We start from the raw sequence: 17,103 nt of genomic DNA, 5'->3' as shown, positions 1-17,103 counted from the left end.
TCACTTAGGAATGCTCTTTTCTGTAGCAATAAATGTGTCTCTGAAGGTGGAAGTCAGGATTGCAAAGGCTGGTGGACTAGGGAAAGAACTGTGAATTTATAATCTGACCCCTGTAACATCATATGAACATATGAAGCTGCCTTATACTGAATCAGACCCTTGGTCCATCAAAGTCAGTATTGTCTACTCAGACTGGCAGCAGCTCCCCAGGGTCTCAAGCTGAGGTTTTGCATGCCTGCTTGCCTGGACTAGGGTTGCCAAGTCCAATTCAAGAAATATCTGGGAACTTTGGGGGTGGAGCCAGGAGACATTGGGGGGTGGAGTCAGAAGCAAGGTTGTGACATGCATAATGAACTCCAAAGGGAGCACTGGCTACGTTTAAAGGAACTGCGCGCCTTCCCTCCATTGGAAATAATGAAGGATAGGGGCACCTCCTTTGGGGGCTCATAGAATTGGACCCCCTGGTCCAATCTTTTTGAAACGTTGGATTTCTTTTGAGGAGAGGCACCAGATGCTATACTGAAAATTTGGTGCCTCTATCTGAAAAAACAGCCCTCCCAGAGCCCTGAAGATCAATTTTCCATTATACCCTTTGCAGCGGTCATTTTATAGAAAAATAGGTGGTGGAGCTCATCCAGGGATTGTTATGCAGCTGCACCTACTATTCAATGTACAAGGAGGTGGAACTCTCAGAAGGAGGAGGTGGAACTCTAGGAAAGGTGCAGGAGCTGTGCTTCTGTGAGCTCCCACTAAATCTGAGGCCTGACCCTATGGGAATCGGTCTCAAAAGGGAATAATGGAAAGCCCAGCAGACATTCCCCCCTTGCTTTCTGATGACCCTAAAGTGGGGGGAGGGCCTATAAACTGGGGGCTCCCCTGCCCCCACCAGGGGATTGGCAACCCTAGCCTGGGCCCTTTTTAGTTGGAGATGCCAGGGATTGAACCTGGGACATTCTGCTAACCGAGCAGGTGCTCTACCAGTGAGCCACCATCTCTCCCCTACTGCATTTAGAACTTGAATTTAACCAGATCAAAGCAATCTGAATGTGCTGACAATCCCCCTCCATGTACCTTAATTAAACCGATCTGCCTTATTAAATAAACTTCATAACTTCAACCCATTTCCCCCCAAATCTGAGGTTTTGGAGATGTCCCTCAGTTCAATTCAAATAAATGAAGCTTTGAAAGTTTCACCAAGGATTGTGGCTACTCTTCTTGGAGCCTTACATCCCAAGGTGTGCCCCTTAACGCTGAGGTTCACGGAAATCTCCTACTGATTTTGTTGGGTCTTTCAGCATTTGGAATGTATTGGTTGAATCTTGTAGAACAGTTCCAAGCGGAAAAGAAATGTTTTTGCCCTCCTTGCAAATCTGCATAGTTGAACCTGCAAGGTGTTCTTTCATTCCCCCCCCCCCCCGCCATCTGTTTTATCTGTTTACCATTCAAGTGCCTCTCCGGTAGCTCTGTGTATAAATCTGTCATCTGAACATTGGCAACTGACAAAATGGGCTCTGGGACATGCAAGTGTCTGCTGTTCTACAGCTTTTAGTCTTTTAAGGTGTCATGAGACTTTTTATTGCTTTGTCCCCAGAAGCAGACAGTGTAGAGTAACCTCTTCTAATCCTCGTAGTCATTGCATGAAGGACACCGTTGTGTCTGTGAGCTCGTCATCAGACAAGTCTGTCTGAAAAGAGGCTGCTGTGCTCTTGGTTCCTGGATCTCCAGCTGAGAGAGGCGGTTGGCAAGATCTGTATTCCTCACTGTCCGTATTCATTTGCTGTCTGTTTCAAAGGACAGTTCTCTGAGCCACAGTGAGCTGCCTCTTCAACATAGGATGCAGCCCTTGGGGGATTGTTCTATTTCAAAACACAGGTGGAGGGATGGTGTGTTCAAATGGCCTCACATATTTAAAAGAAGCAGTTCCTGTATGTTGCAAGTTCAGGATATCACAGATCAAGGTGTTTGTCGGTTTCTCTTCAGTGTGGCTCGCCTGACTTTCTAGGTATAGTAAAAGTTTTTTTAAAAAAAAACCTTAGGAGACATTCAATATGAAATGGTATAAGCCAAGAAGGACTATACTGCATACTGCTTCTGCACGCCAGGGCTGACCCAAGGCAATATGAAGAACTGTGCTGCTCCAAATGGAAAGCAAAAAAAAAAAAGGGTCCCCTCCAGTGTTCCCCCTAAGCTGAGTTAGTGTGAGCTAGCTCATAGATTTTTAGCCTCCAGCTCACACATTTTTGTTTTAGCTCAGTAAGGATGACCCCAGAGCACAGTAACTTATGCAGCAGCTCACAGCTTTAACGCCAGTAGCTCACAAAGTAGAATTTTTTGCTCACAAGACTCTGCAGGTTAGAGGGAACATTGGTACCCTCTGCCTCCATATAGTGAATCACAGGGTTAAAACGTCTTTTATCAGCAAGTTAGAAAGGAAATTTATCTCTTCTTCCTTTTATAAATATAGTTTATGTTTTTGCTTTTAAATGTTTCTTTTAAACAATATTTACTGGAGATCTGTAGTTGATGAGATGCGTGAGAATCCAGCTTTGCTCCTGGAGACTTTTTGTGCATGGTTGAGGTCCAAATGCACGCATCCGTTACTCCTATGAAGGGCCCTTCCATCAGGAGCTGTGTCTCACTGGCAGTACTTCTGGTTTTTATGCAGAAGGTCCCAAGTTCAATCCCTGGTTTTACTAGCTCCAGAAGGATCATGGTAGTGGTATAGAAGATTTGCATCTGAGGCCCTGGAGAGCTGCTTCCAGTCAGGGTAGTGATTTTGATAAACCAGTGGTCTGACTCAGTGTAAGACAGTTTCATGTACACATTACTGGCACCTTTTTGAGTTGCTGTCATCATAAGGAATTGAGGCAGCTGTGACTACACTGCCCAGGGGTGGGATTCTAGCAGGAGCTCCTTTGCATATTAGGCCATACACCCCTGATGTAGCCAATCCTCCAAGAGCTTGCAAGGCTCTTTTTCATAAGCTCTTGGAGGATTGGCTACATCCAGGGGTGTGTGGCCTAATATGCAACAGAGCTCCTGCTAGAATTCCACCCCTGACACTGCCCACGAGCTATTTATTGTAAGTTACTTTGGAGGTATTGTTTCTAGCACATTTCACTCCAGTGGCATTTCATTGCTCTCCTTCTGGTAGCCCTACACATTCCTTGATGTGGGCACACGTAATCCAGACTGCAACTATTGTGAGCGCTGAGGTGAAATTTTACTTTGTGATGATACCCAAGTAAACGTCTTTCTGTGAGAAATTAATTCACTTTGTGAGGTAAAAATCTGTCAGGATGCCTCCAAAGGAAGACAGAGTGGTTGAGACAGCTGGAAGAAAAGAAGATGGAGCTACTGCTGCAGGAAATATTAATCTGAATCAGCTAGATATCTGGAAAACAAAACAAAGGATAGAGTTGGCCAAATTAGGTGGAGGAAAAGGGAACAGTTTAGGCATATATTTTTCTGCACATGCAGGGAAAGGTAGCCAATAGTGGCTGTCCTTTGCATCTGGTGGGGTACTCTCTGACTTTTACAGGGTCTCTGGGAGAGTTTATTGAAGGGAGGGGGGTCTGTTAACCAGAAAGGAGAGCTGAGAAGTCCCCATAAATTCACAGCATTTTGGATCCTGGTTCATGACAGCTTACTACAACTTGTAATGTGATACATTAGAAAATTGTATATAAGCTATTTGTTGCCAGCAACCTTGGAGTCACTGTTTCTCACAAGTAACCTTGCATGACTTGTGTTGCTTGGAGTGGTGTTGAAAAGCCAACATGGGGGAATACGGGCGACCGAGCTAACATTATAACATTCTTTAGGGCGAGGAAGCAAAAAACATTCCTGGTGAATCTGTTACCGAAGAACAGTTTACTGATGAAGAAGGCAACGTCGTCACCAGAAAAGTAATCCTGCCTTGTGTTTTCATTTTTGTGACCTTTTTTAAAAAAAAAAAAAATCTTGAGTGTTGACTTTTACCATCAGTTTTTCCTTTCAGACTCAGGGGAAACTGTATCGATTTTTGTTTTCTCCTGTATTGCTTCCCACAGGTTACCCGAAAAGTATTAAGGCGTCTTGTTATCCCACATGAGAAAAAACTCGATGAAATGGTAACAGTGTGTGGAGGGAACTAGCAAATAAGGGTTATGCTCTCTGTCTAAATAGCGCTGTTGAATGGCTAGCTGCTTGCGGTTTAACACCAAGCCATGCGAAGCAGAGTGCTTGTACTTGTGATATGTGGTGCATCTCCACTCTGGAAAAGGCTCAAAGACAGACTGTGGATAAGACGTGTGTGTGTGTGTGTGGTCTCTTCAGGAAGACATTCACATTTTATTTTAGTGAGAGCAATAAATATGTAGAAGATGATGATATTGGATTTATATCGTGCTCTCCACTCTGAATCCCAGAGTCTCAGAGTGGCTCACAATCTCTTTTATCTTCCTCTCCCACAACAGACACTCTGTGAGGTGGGTGGGGCTGAGAGGACACTCACAGAAGCTGCCCTTTCAAGGATAAACTCCTGCAATAGCTATGGCTGACCCAAGGCCATTCCAGCAGGTGCAAGTGCAGGAGTGGGGAATCAAACCCCGTTCTCCCAGATAAGAGTCCACACACTTAACCACTACACCAAACTGTGCATTAGAATTTGTTTTTCAGAGGGGTCTGAAGATCCGTCACTTTTCTCATCCCTCATGGTCCCCTCTGATTTCTTGTACAAACTTGGAAAAGGATTAAAGTTGCCAGGTCTGACTCAAGAAATATCTGGAGACTTTGAGGGTGGAGCCAGGAGGCTTTGGGGGCTGGGTCATGAGTAAGGGTGTGACAGGCATGATTGAACTCCAAAGGGAGTACTGGCCATCACATTTAAAAGGACCATATGCCTTTTAAATGCCTTCCCTCCATTTGGAAATAATGAAGGATAGGGGCACCTTCTTTGGGGGCTCATAGAATCGAACCCCCTGGTCCAATCTTTTTGAAACTTGGGTGTTTTGAGGAGAGGCACCAGATGCTATGCTAAATATTTGGTGCCTCTACCTCATAAAACAGTCCCCCCCCCCAGATACCTACTGATTGATTCTCCATTATACCCTATGGGAATCAGCAGAAATCCCCCCACTTTCTGATGACCCTGAAGTAGGGGGAGGGCCTCCAAACTGAGAGATCCCCTGCCCCTACCTGGGGATTGGCAACCCTACTTCCCAGCCCAACTGGGAATTGGTAACCCTGAAAAGGATGGGGTAGAGTAGGTTTCCAGACATACCCATGCAGTTCTGTGACTTAGAGGTAATGGTGGCAAGCCCAAAACTGGCCCACAGTCCCAAATGTTGTCAATTCTGTGGACTCCTTGCCTTTTTAGAGTCAAATCCTACATTGTTCCAAGTTTTTCCTTATTTGGGCTCTTTAATGAGCTAGCCTTCCTAATAGTCTTGACAGATGATTGCAAAAAACAGAGGCAATCCAACTATTCAGGGTCCCCCCCCCCCCCACTGAGGAATCTTCTTCCTCTTAGACATAGAATTAAATTCAAATAAATGCACTCAATATTCAGTGTTGGTGCTTTTTTGAGATGTGCAATTTAATATACAATTTAACCAACAAAAGCTTCCATGCATTCTAAATTTTAAAAAAAGTTAACATTTCTTCTTTTAATTCACAATTACAGGGGACCTACCAGAACCAAAGTAGCTTCAAATACAAACAAGTCTGCCCATGGTTTCCAGCTCCACAGATGAATCAGCTAAAGCTTTAGTAGATTATTCCACTACTTAAAGCTTGCAGCCTTCTCTTTAAAAAAACCCACCATTTTGTTTTAGGAAAAATGCTGCGACTGCTAACGGTCATATCTCATCTCTATGTGAAAGTTTTTTGCCGGTTTTAAAATAATGTCACACAGGAGCTCCTTTGCATATTAGCCACATACCTCCTGATGTAGCCAATCCTCCAAGAGCTTACAAGGCTCTTTTTTTGTAAGCTCTTAGAGGATTGGCTACATCAAGGATGTGTGGCCTAATATGCAAAGGAGCTGCTGCTAGAATTCCACCCCTGATGTCGCAGAAGGTGTATATTATAAATCTGGAGAATGAAACTTAGATTCTTCTACAAACTATTTTTTTTAATGACCATGAGATCTGCAAAAATGTGAGAACACTGATGAGGATGAAGGGAGTTATTCTAGCCCTCCTTTACTTCACCCAACTTGTTATTCGCTTACCGGTAAACACATCACACAGTCAGAAAGGGCAGCTGGTCTTCATGCAGCAGCGCCCGTTTCCCATTTCCCGTGTGCATAGCATGATTGGGGGCACATTCGCTGTGCCAGGTACACGATCAGTGCCATCCTAAGGGCACTTTCCTGGGAGTAAGCCCCATTGAACAGAACTGCTTAGGATTGTTCTCTCTGTCCACCACCCCCATAGCCTGTTGAGTAGGTGACAAAGCTAAACCATACGTGGAAATCTGATTCCGTTCCTGGATCTTTCTCTTTGGAGTAAATCTATAACATAGGCCTGGGGAGGCCAAACTTGCTTAACGTAAGTGCCGCACAGAATAAGTGTAAGATGTTTGAGAGCCACAAGATGTGAGCATCAGATGTTTGAGAGCGGAAGGAAGGAAGGAAGGAAGATGGGGTCGAGGGAGAGGTGGAAAGAAAGTGGCTGGCTGGTTGGCTTGGCTTGGCTTGGGGAAGTGATTTAAAGAGCTAAATACCTTCTCCAAGCCAGCCGATCTAGTGGTGGAGGCTTTCAGGGCCGGATCTAGGGGGGTCAGAGGGGGGTGCTTGCCCTGGGCACCGATGGAGGGGAGGGGCGGCAAATTGGATATGGAGTCCATTGTATTCTATGGGACCATAAGATAGAATGGTCTGTAAGGAGAGTCATTTTTTTAATTTTGCCCCTCCCCCTCAAAAAAATGTAGATCCGGTCCTGGAGAGCTACACAATGGAAAGAGCCACATGTGGTTTCTGAGCCACAGTTTGGCCACCCCTAATGTAGGCCAAACTAAAAAATTGAACAGCTACAAGCCAATGAAAAGTTGAGGTTTTCTTTTTTACCGTATAGCATCAGTTTCTACATTAACACTAAGCTCCTATTAATAGAATAGGGCTTCACTTGTAGGTCTTTTGACTTAAAATGACCAGCATTGAGGTGGTCTGCACTGCTTGCCAGTTCTTTGGGTTTTATTGCAGAAGTTCTGCTTTGGCAAATATTTTTTGTCGGCTTGCCCTCTCTCCTGTTCCCCGTCTTTTCCTCCATTACTAATCTACTCGCTTTGAAGTGGAATTGAAGCTGAAGACCCTTTAAAGAAAGTGGTATGGTTTCCAAAGTATCTGCTAATTTGGGGTGCCCAGCAAGAGGTTTCTAGATCTGGCTTTCCAGTGAGATGCGGCATTCAGAATTCGGAATCAAGAAAATTCACACCGATGAAGGTTATTCTAGAATGGTGGCACTGGCAACCCAATTCAGCAGACAGCTCATAACATGTAGGATCATCTTTTTTGTAAAGAGATGCTGTTGAAAGCCTGTGTTTTTGAAGCTCAGCAGGAGTGGCTCAGGCCGTGGATTGTGTGATTTTGAAATGAAGTGTTAACGCTTTAACAGCTCCTTATGTATCCCATTGCAGCTTCATGGGGCCCACTAGAACCGGCAGAGTAACCCGTGCTCTCGGATTTCTGAAAGTGTATCTTTTGTCCTTCAAAGCAGGGAGAAGGTTATAAGGTGAAGACGAAAAAGGAAGTCCGACACGTAGAGAAGACGATGTATTCATAACAGCCAAACAACAGATGGTCAGTACGCTATGTAGACGGTCCCATTTTGAGGTGATGGGCCAGGGTTGCCAACCTCCAGGTGGTGGCTGGAGATCTGGGATTAAAACTGATCTCCAAGTGACAGAGATCGAGTCCCCTGGAAAACATGGGCCACTTGTAAGGGGAACCCTGTGACATTACACCCCACTGAAGTCCCTCCACCTTGAGCAGATCCTATGTTTTACTCTTAAAACCTGTGCAAGGCTAGTGTGTGAGGCATGTCAGCCATGTCTCCTCCTTTCCCACGGCCATTTTCTATGTCCACCAGTAGCCCCCCAGGCAGATCATGAGGGTCAAAGGGGAGGGGTATACTGAAAGGCGGGAATCAGTAAGAATCACCTGCTTCCTCTTCCACAAGCAGTCAGTGCCTAGGATCCAACCAATGGACCTTTGGCACGCTGTGTACAATTTGGGGCTTGTGCTTATCGCCATACACCCTTTAATTTCTGCTTTTACTTCTCTGGCCTCTTTTACCTGGGCAGGGCCAGTGCCAGGCTTTTTGGTACCCTAGGTAAGGCACCCCCCTCCGCTGACAGCCCTCCCTCCCTCACCAGTCAGTCCAGCAGTAGCAAGAGCCTGGGGGGGCGGGCAGAAGAGGCAGAGTAGGAGAGGGGGGATTGCCAGAGGAAGAACTACCCCTCCCTGCCTCTCGCTACCCAACCTCCTGGGAGCCGCCCTCTTTCTGCTCCCCCCCCCCACCAGCAGCAGCAGGGAGCTTTCAATAGGGAAGGCAGGAGGCCTCTGGCCAGCGAGTCTCCACTGGGGAGGGGGAAGGAGAGGAAGAAATCCTCGCTCGGCCTCACACTCCAGAGGAGCCAGCAGCGGGCATCTCAGGAGGGAGGGAGGGCAAGTGCAGACTCCAAGCAAAGTATCTTCACCGGCTTCCTTTACCTCCACATGAGTAAGTGCAAGGCTGGTCGCACCAGGAAGGGTGCCGCAGTGGTCCCTCCTCCTCCCACTGAGAGGCACATGCAGCCTGATCCGGAAGGTCAGCAGTACAATGGCAGTGCAGCTGGAAGGGAGAGATGTCGGGATTGAAGGGAGCCCTCCCTCCCCACAACAGTTGTGCTCTCTACACCCACCTGCCCACTTGCAGCAGTGCTCTGTCCTGGCAGCCAGAGAGATGCATCCCGGCCCCCTGAGCTGGGCCAAGCAGACAGGCAGGCACCCCCCACCAAAGAAATGTGATTGACCACTGATCAGCAGGACTCTCTCCAGGCTGGGCTGGACTTGGCTGTGTATATGCCTAGCCAAAGCAGCAGCACCCCTTAGACTGAAGAGGCCACCTGCAGAGCCAGGGAGTGGTGTGATCAGTGACAAGCCCCCTTGTTGCCCAGGCCTGCTCCCCCTCCTCTGCTGCCTCTACATTGCAGGCTTCAAAAGGCCTCTGCCAAGGCAAGGCACAGGGGGCAGCTAGGAGGGGGAAGGCTGGCGGCCAGAGGAGGGAGCAGCCTGGATCGAAAAGAGGCCTCCCTCCTCATGACAGCCTCGCAGCAATTGTGCATGAGTCATCAGTGCATGAGTCATTAGGCAGCTGCTGGGCTAGCTGCTCCTCTGCACGGGTTCCAGGTGCTGCGGGGAGGGGGAGGAGGCACCCGCCACCCCTGTGGTAGCTCCGGCCCTGTTCCTGGGGCAACATGGTACCATTTAGGCATGGGCCTCACTTGTGTTTTATCGAAACACACAGGGAAGCCAAAGTAAGTGAACAGAATCTTTTCTAAGTTCCTAGGAGCAGCATGGAAGCAACCAGATCACTCCCCGTGTGTGCCACAGGCCATTAGTGTCAGTAAGCCTGTTTGAAAACAGTATCTAGAGATAAATGGGACTTGTGCCAGTAGGGTAGTTGAATGTGTTTGTTGGGCTCAGTACTGCAAACATGCACCCACCCAGACATCTAATTTCAGGATTCTACAGATGACCATAAATTTGTCCTTTTGTCCTTTGTGGATTCTGATGCTGGACCAGAATGGTGATTGCCTGCACAGATCCTTGTGACATAATTCAAAGATTACAGCTAAATGTGTATATATGGTATGGATATAGCTTATTTTCCAGGGGACAGGGATTGATCTGGAAGTGTAGGCAATAAGCAAACCTTACTTATGGTTCACAGGAGCACCAGTCTAGTCTATCTCCAGGGAAAGAAAATGCAGATTAAGGCCGTGATGCTAAATGAGGCCTCCTTAGATACCTAATCTAAGGAATACCTTCGATTCCCTGCAGCCACTGTGGCCGGACCTGCCTGTCCCGCATTGGTCTTGTCAGCCACCAGCGAGCCTGCAGCAGACGTGGACTATTGCACCCTTCTTAAATCTTCGTTCACGAAGCCAAGCCGAGAGAGAGAGAGAGATACCTATTCAGCTGGAATTTGGGGGTGGGGGAATGTTGTACCCTAATCTTAATCATATCTCCTTGGAAGTTGGGTTGCCAGTTTTTATATGGCCAGGGCTTCTTTCCTGCCGTGGCGTCAGCCATTTTGTGAAAGAAATCCCTCCCCTTTTTTAAGGGGGGGCAACTTTTGCCAGCTGTTGCAACTAATTGCCCAAGATAATGAGCCATTGTCTGGGAGCAGGAATTTGAAGCAAGTATAACAGTTCCAAATAACAGATGTAGCCCAAGGTCATGACAACAAATGAAGAAAATACTTGTTCCAGAAATACCTGCTTATCCCCAAAGTGTTAAAAAGCTAATGAACACTTTCTTCTAAATATGACGGGTTAATTGTGCCTTGCCTAAGGAGGAGAAACTGACTCAGGCAGGTGGAGAATCACTTCACCCCACCTAATAAAGCTGTGAATGGAGAGAGAATTTTTAAGGTATTCTTGACTCTCCTTGTGAGATAGTGGATTTATTCAGACTCCAGAACACCTTCAGAATCCTTCTCCTTCCTCTTTTGTTTGGCCAGAGGAGCAGATTTCTGATTTGCTGTTGCATCTGTTTGGATCTTTGAATATTGTGCCAGCAAATTAGCTTCCCTAGGCCAGCAGTATGTTAGACTGTGTTTGTGAGAGTAAATTATTTATTTTATTGCATTGCATTGCATTTATATCCCTCCTTCCCCTTACGAGCTCAGGGTGGCTAACAACAATTAAAACAACATAATGTTAAAATCAAGATACAATAAAAATATTAAAACGTTTCGACAGTTCAATTACTATGTATCTCACTCTCTAATGCAGGGGTGTCAAACTCATTTGTCATGAGGGCCAGATCTGAGACCTTGTTGGGCCAGGCCATGTGTGTCATAAAATGTAATGCCAGGTAGTAGAAGTATAAACTTTATAAAGGACACAAACACAATTAAAGATTTTTTTAAAAAACTTAAAATAAAACATGCTTAAAGCATTAGCACTTGTTAGTCTTAATGGTGCTTTCTTTGTATCTCTCCTGTGCAATCCAGGAAACTGGGCAAAGGAAGCCCTGGCTCTTTCTTTCCTTCCCCAGGGGGCCAGGAGGGGGGGGGAGCCTCAGCCAACAGAAGGAAGAGAGGCTTGGCTCAGCAGCTCTGCTGTGCAGTTGAGAGAGCCTGGCAAAGCAAGCTCTCCCTCACCCCCTGCTTCCCCAAGGGAGGAGCCTCAGCCAATGGAGAAAATAGAGGCTTCGCTCCATAACTTCTCTGTGAGTGAGCAAGCCTGGTAAAGCAAGCTGTGATGCAGAAGGAAGCAAGAGAGAGGGAGAAGGAAGTAGATGATGCCAGTTGCACGGGGGCCTGATAGGAGTCCTCTGGGGGGCCCCGAGCCACATGTTTTACACCTGCTCTAATGTTTACACTGTTCAGTAATGCTTGAATTGCTTGGTGATTTTGCTTTCACATGGAAGAATCTGATCTTTGTTTTTCTTTCTCTCTCCTTGACCCTACTGCCCCATCCCAGGACTGTATGCGCTATTACTGCCAGTATTCTAGGAAGAAACTCAAGGAAGAAAAAACACAAAATCAACAGGAATTACCAAGTCACTGAAAAAAGTGTGTGTGCGTGTGTGTTTGCTGCTTCCACACATTAACCGCATGGTTTTTATGCGAAAAGGAAAAAAAAACACAACAAAAAAATTAATTTAGCATGAGCCAGTTCTTCAAGAGCATGGAAATTCACTTTCATTCATGGCACTGGAGAAGTTTGCAAATGGCGGACCGATGTACTGTATATACAAGATGCCACGCTGGAATAGCTTCTTTCAGGCCACTGGAAGTCATCGCAAAACAAAAAGAATTCCTGTAGCAAGGGGCGGGGGACGGGGAAACGAATGACACTGAAAAATGGCTCGAATCACAGAAAGACACTAAAATTTACTAAAATCCACAGAACAGCTCGCCTTATTTTTCTTGGACCCAAACTGTCAGGGTAATAAAACACTCTTTTGTTTCTTTTTTTTAAAAAAAAAAAAACTGACATCGATAATTTCACTGTAAATAAATAACACTGTATAAATTCTCAGTAGATTCAATGTTGATAAGGCACTGGCTCTTAGCTCACCAACCGGAACACTGCAGTCGCGTCGAACAGAAATCAGTGTCTCAACATGGCTTACACCTGCAGGGATATTCTGGGTGTATCTTCACGGATTCTTGTATATTTAGCAATTATAATGTTTGTATATGCAAAAATGCTAGCTTGATTTTAAAAAAATCTTTAAAATCCACTGCAAATTTAATGATTCCTGAGATGAGGAATTCTGTAGTTCTGTGGGAAAAAAAATGATTTTTTTCCTCCTTCAGAGTACTAATATTTTGGTGCATGCGTTTCACCTTATTTTGATGAAAACTTTTTCCAGTTTTGCAAACATTAGACCGCAACTTGATAAATAAGATTTGGGGAGGGGGGGGGGTCACAATCCACCAAGCACGGCCACTGAGCCAGTCCCTGTTTGTTTAAATAGGGTGTAGAGGGGACTCTGGCAAATGCGCCACTGAAACAAAGGGCACTTGCCCAAGGAGCGTTTCTTGCTGGAAGGGGGTGTGCCCTTTCTCTGCAAACACATAGGTAGCCCTTCATATCTAATATTTGTTGCTGTTGCCAATTTTTTTCAATGGAGATGACCTAAAATTTAAAGAAGATATAACATCTACAGTAGTTGCATTATAGGGAGGGGGGGTTGCTATCTGTTCTTGCTTTATACCCCGGGGTGGGGTGGGGGGGTGGGAATGCTTGCAGCTTTTTGAGATGGGTTGGTGCTCTCGTAAGCACAAGTTTGGGATATTTAAATTACAAAAAGAGAAATGAAGAGAAATCCTTATCAGACTGGGCGGCACGCTGTAAAAAATATTACTGTATTGTGTACTGGCTCTTAAGATGTAGAATCTTTAAATAAGCCAATCATCTGTAATCATTCTAGCCGTGTCATCTTAGGTTGTTCAGGCTGCTGTGTTTTAAAGGGCATTTTTATTTGGGTTTTTTGGTGAAATACTTTAATTTGTTAATTATCTTCATATGAAAACAGAATTCATTGATAATAGCTCTAATTACACATGTATGAAAAAAAAACACACTGGATGATCTAGTTGATTATTTAAGCATAAAATAAATTGTGTTAAAACTCTTCACTTATATGGATATTGCAATATTTTTACATTCTCAAGATGGACACCAAAATAGTCATACGTCACCGTCTGAGTGGTGAGTTCTTGTTTCTGGGCGGCATTGCTTCACTCTCCTTTCTTTGCACCTCAAATTTCTCCATCCCACCTTGACTTTCATTTGCCCACTTCCCACAGGCTCTGCTCTGCCTTGCTTCCTACTTCCCCTTTCCTCCATGTTCTCTCACCTTGGCCCTTTCTTCTCCTCTGCCTACGTCTGTTCCTTCTTCCCTTTCCTGTCATTGCTTCCTTTGCCCTTTAGACCCACAGGTGCCATTTGATTTGTCCATAAATGATCTGGAATGTGGGGTAAACGGTGTAGTGATCAAGTTTATGGATGATACCCAATTTATTCTGGATGGTCAAAACCAAAGCAGATTATGAAGAGCTTCAAGAGCATCTCTCCAATTTGGGTGAGAGGAAGCAAGGCTGTAGTCAGGATTTTGCTTGCAGTGGGTGTAAGCTGACCCCGCCCCAATCTCTATTTTTAATGAAGGCCAATTGCTCAGTTCAGTGTACCATTTCTTAAGAACATAAGAAGAACCCTGGGAGACAATCTTCAACCAAACAAGACGAAGTGGAAAACCAACAAATAGAAGGACGGCTAAGAATACCAGAGAAGATATGCTGGATTTGTTCCTTTTCAAAAAGAAATGTAAATGTGAAGTGCTCTTCGTTGACAACAATAACTTTCAAAACGTCATTTTGCCTAATATCTATTACCATAATGTTTCTTTCGTCAAACGCTGTCGCAAAAGCTGCATTTCTTTACAAGTTCTCTATGCTGATTCACTTGATCTCTCATCATTTGATTGTTTGCTGACTTTCAACCATCTCTGTTGAACGATCTTCATTGACAGGTATTGTCTTTGAGCTGACACAGAAGTTCTACCTAATGTGATTAATCAGTGATTACTCATTCACATATGTATGTCAAACGATGACGAATGCATTTGTGTGAACTGGCTTTTCTGTCATTTGCACAATGAGGCTATTGCTAAAAACAGCAGCCTTGCATCTCTTTTCTCCCCTGGTAATGCTGAATAGCACAAAGCATGATGGGACATCATTGCACTGCAAGTTTCCCCAACTAACCAAGTGGCAGCCAATGAACGAACACAAAGGTAAGGGAAACTCATATGGGTTGATCAGAAATGTCTTTTAAAAAAAACCTTTGATGTTAGTATGTTGAAAGCAGGCACCTCTTCCAGACTAATTGCAAGGAGGGCGACAGAAGATGTATGTGGATGCCATTCTCAAAAGGATTTTCAAGGTTACATTTTACTACACAGCATAAGGATTGTCGCAGGTTAAAAAGTGATGAGCCCCTTTAGACATACTGTACACCAGTGCTGCCTAGTCTTTTTTTTTAAAAAACCCAATAAATAGCTTTAATTAAAATTACATATATAATACAGATTATAAACACATAGGAATATCATCATACAATATCGAGAACAAGAGAAGTAATAACGTTTATACTAAAGTTAAACAAATTTCTAATGTGATCTTAAAGCAATATTAACATAAGAACATAAGAGAAGCCATGTTAGATTGGGCCAATGGCCTATCCAATCCAACACTCTGTGTCACACAGTGGCCAAAAAAATTGTGTATATATATATATATATATATATATATACACACATACATACATACATATACACATACACACACACATACACACTGTGGCTAATAGCCACTGATGGACCTCTGCTCCATATTTTTATCTTAACATACAATTGAAAGAAAATATTTCAGTGAGGGAAATCCCACTGTAAAAAGGATATTTCTATATTCAATCAAAGTAAATTATTACTTTAAAAACTGTGAATAAATTTAATAAAACTCCCCAAAATAATAACAACAACAACAATAATAATTCTTGCACTTGGAGGCAAGAAATAAGGACTTTATGATAGTAGCTCCCCAGTCTTTTTGAGCCTGTGGGTGGTTTTGGAATTTTCAGACAACAAATTTACAAAATGGCTGCCTTAGAGGAGCAATCACAACATGGCTGCCCAAGGATGCTTAGGCCAGTCACAAAAGGTTGAGAATTTGCAAGTGAAGCATCCTCCTTTGATGGAAACAGTTGTTTCAGAATTGATGCTCTTTACAGATATGAAGGTGATGCCTCCTGGATTTATTTGTTCAAGTGAGTTGGAAGAAAACCAGGACTGGCTCTTCACTTCCAGAAAAAAAGAAACTTTATCAAAGAAGCAAATGAGTGTCAGGAAGAGCGTTAGTAGGTGCCATGATGATGATCACTGTTATATGCCAAATGAAGGTAAAGAGCATTGATAATTAATTCTTACAATTGGACTTTGCCTGCTAGGTGAATTCCTGTAAGGGCTCAAGTGACAAATCAACCAAAAACTATGGTTTCAAACTGCAGTACTGTTTTAACTGTCCCATTCAGCTATTTCAAGTCTATTGCATATTTGGCAGCCACATACAGTTTTATACATAAACTGTCCAAATTAGATATAATATAGACATAATTATGACTGTAAATAGAAAAGACAGCCATACCCTTTAAAACAAGTACAAGATGGAAGGCTATATATAGCATGTAGATACTGCTTTTAATCCTTCCAGAGCCATCAAAGCTGAATCATGTTGATAACTATGGTAATTATGTGTGATGACGATCTCAGTTGTTTGAAGGGAACGGATATCTGAAACGAACAGTAAGAGGATACTAATTAAGTGGCCCCCATGTTCAGGACATGTGTACAGCATGCCATGGTCAAAAAACGATGCCAAACGTGTTGGTCTTGCTCATGGTTTGCACCATTGTGAAAGATCAATGACAGACTCTCTCAGACTTGAAGGGAGGCGGATGCTTGTTTCTTCACTCCTAAAGCTAAGTTGCTTTCAACCTTCTAACTTTTATTTTGCCTTGATAGAAGGAACTGTTTTTAAATAGTCTTATCGCCTCACTTTTAAATTTTGGTGCAGCTGTTGCCTCAAACTCTGGCTGTTTAACCAGTTAATAAGCTTTTGCTTTTGCCTCCTGATTGACTCAGAAGCTGCTGCAGCTAACAATGTTTTATAAAGTGAAAGATCAAGATCCACACTACCCCAGCCCAGACAACTGTTGATAAAATTGGGGGGGGGGAGGTATCCATTAGTATATTCCAGAAAACCAAATGAATCAGTGTCAGTTGATAACATGTTTCATTGAATCAAGACCAAATGCAAAGAATAAATCCACCTTACTCAGATGGTGGTTTGTCTGACATGACACCCCCCTCCTTCTCCTAAAGGAGACAATGGACTGAGAGACTGAAGTAGCTGGCAGATGATAAGAGCAAGGGCTGTTAATTTTGATACTCCACAAGCATTTCAAATGATTACCCAAGCTTGCTTACACATCCAGTCAAAGGCCAAAACCACCACTTCATACCAGCAGTGGTGCAGTTATAGAAGGCTGATTCTGGGCGAAATTGCATAGCCTGTGTAGTCTCATGGATTCATGATGAAAACTGATGAATTCCATCCAGCATTTAATGAAGCCATCTGTACCAATGTACAGCCTTTATTTGGGGCACATTACCTGTTCTTCAGTCACCACTGACTACAATACAATAACTACAGTGATCTGTTTACGATCATTTCACATCTGGGATAGGAATTCACAATCATTACAGCCATGCCTCTTTTGGGGCAAGAGTTCACAGGAGCAGAGCTCTAGAACCTCTAAATTTTATTGTAATCTTTCTTT

At 44.0% G+C, this 17,103-nt stretch overlaps 1 protein-coding gene across 1 annotated transcript in view; it reads left to right on the top strand.

The window, feature by feature from the left end:
* ANK3 (ankyrin 3) overlaps positions 1–13,343 on the top strand; it is a 353,466-nt gene extending 340,123 nt beyond the window's left edge. The window contains 4 exon segments of the mRNA XM_060242643.1: positions 3,825–3,908; positions 4,053–4,112; positions 7,698–7,783; positions 11,677–13,343. Coding sequence (XP_060098626.1) covers positions 3,825–3,908; positions 4,053–4,112; positions 7,698–7,766 — 213 coding nt within the window. The 3' untranslated portion in view covers positions 7,767–7,783; positions 11,677–13,343.
* Positions 13,344–17,103: the final 3,760 nt, after the last annotated feature.

The sequence above is a fragment of the Heteronotia binoei genome, chromosome 6 (genome assembly GCF_032191835.1).
Source record: "Heteronotia binoei isolate CCM8104 ecotype False Entrance Well chromosome 6, APGP_CSIRO_Hbin_v1, whole genome shotgun sequence".
In the NCBI taxonomy this organism is placed as follows: domain Eukaryota; kingdom Metazoa; phylum Chordata; class Lepidosauria; order Squamata; family Gekkonidae; genus Heteronotia; species Heteronotia binoei.
The sequence above is the reverse complement of the archived record's forward strand: the minus strand, read 5'-3'. Positions and strand labels throughout refer to the sequence as shown.